Genomic DNA, 1361 nt, shown 5'->3' with positions numbered 1-1361 from the left:
GCTCCTGTCCCGTTTGTCACCCACAACCGTTCTCCCGTGTGAGCTGGGCAGTGGCACCTCCCAGTCGCTCGGAAAAGCTTTTCAGGTAGCTCTGGCAGGGCCCTGAGGCCGCTCTGCCTGCATCGACGCTCAGCAGCTCGGGAGCTGGAGCCATCTGAGCTCGGGGCGGCAGCGAGAGCTCCTTCTGCTGGGCCGGCTGCGACGGAGTTGGTCCTTTGCCAGCTGTGGACCTATTTTTGGTCCTGCCTGAAGGGATCCTTTTCGGGCTTGCTGCTGGCGTCGGTTTGGCTGGCTGCGCTGAGGCAGGGCACCGCAGCGGCAAGGCATGCATTCTGCCCCTTTGCGGAGCTTGCCCTGCTTAGCAGCGAGGTTGGCTGCACAGGGGGAGCTCGGTGGGATGGCTCTGGTGTCCCTGGGAGAGCAGTAGCTCAGCCAGCCTGTTCTGTGCCTCCTTGGGGTAAGAGCTGTGTCTCCATGCACACATACGTGCGTATATACGTGTGAGCAAACGGGTTTGTGGCAGCCCTGGTTGCCTTGCGCAGAGCTAAGACCAGACGGCGTGGGGACGGTCTCTCCCGGGGACTGGAGATCCTTTGACCGTGCTGCTGCCTCGTCTGAGTCCCCCTTGCCACAGCGGTGCTGGGCCGGCACCTTCATGGTGCTGCTGGCCGGGTTCTGCCATGGCTGGGCCGGTGGCTGGGCTGGCCTCAGGCGTGCGTGGTGCCGTGTCTCTCTGCAGGATCGAGAGCTACTCATGCAAGATGGCTGGCGATGACAAGCACATGTTCAAGCAGTTCTGCCAGGAGGGCCAGCCGCACGTCCTGGAGGCCCTCTCGCCTCCTCAGACCACAGGGATCAGCCCCAGCAGGTACCGCGGGCTGGGGGTCGTTGTCTGCCATGCTCTGTGCCAGCGGCAGCGGTGTGTCTGCGGGTGGGAGGTCAGGATTCGGGGAGGGAGTGACCCTTGGTCAGTGGCTGGCTGCTCTGCTTGTTCATAGGTAGCATCATCGAGTCATTGAGGTTGGGAAAGTCCTCTAAGCTCACCGAGTCCAACCGTTAACCCAACGCTGCCACGTTACCACTAACCCACGTCCCTCAGCACCACCTCTGCCCGTCTGTTAAACACCTCCAGGGGTGGTGACTCCCCCACTGCCCTGGGCAGCCTCTGCCAGTGCTCCACAACCCTTTCCGGGAAGAAGCGTTTCCCAAGCTCCAATCTAAACCTCCCCTGGCGCAGCTTGAGGCCATTTCCCCTTGTCCTCCTGTTCCTTGGGAGCAGAAACCGACCCCCCCTCGCTACCTGCTCCTTTCAGGGAGCTGTTCAGAGCGTGAAGGTCTCCCCTCAGCCTCCTCTTCTCCAG

The 1361-nt window shown here is 62.4% G+C and overlaps 1 protein-coding gene across 1 annotated transcript in view; it reads left to right on the top strand.

Annotated features, from left to right (window-relative positions):
- MAF1 (MAF1 homolog (S. cerevisiae)) overlaps positions 1 to 1361 on the top strand; it is a gene marked incomplete at its 3' end in the record, with an annotated part of 5249 nt that overhangs the window by 698 nt on the left and 3190 nt on the right. Inside the window, exons 2-3 of the mRNA XM_009887389.1 lie at positions 740 to 868; positions 1118 to 1171. Coding sequence (XP_009885691.1) covers positions 740 to 868; positions 1118 to 1171 — 183 coding nt within the window. The remainder of the gene's footprint in view (positions 1 to 739; positions 869 to 1117; positions 1172 to 1361) is intronic.

The sequence above is a fragment of the Charadrius vociferus genome, unplaced genomic scaffold (genome assembly GCF_000708025.1).
Source record: "Charadrius vociferus isolate BGI_N301 unplaced genomic scaffold, ASM70802v2 scaffold2756, whole genome shotgun sequence".
Classification (NCBI taxonomy): domain Eukaryota; kingdom Metazoa; phylum Chordata; class Aves; order Charadriiformes; family Charadriidae; genus Charadrius; species Charadrius vociferus.
The sequence above is the reverse complement of the archived record's forward strand: the minus strand, read 5'-3'. Positions and strand labels throughout refer to the sequence as shown.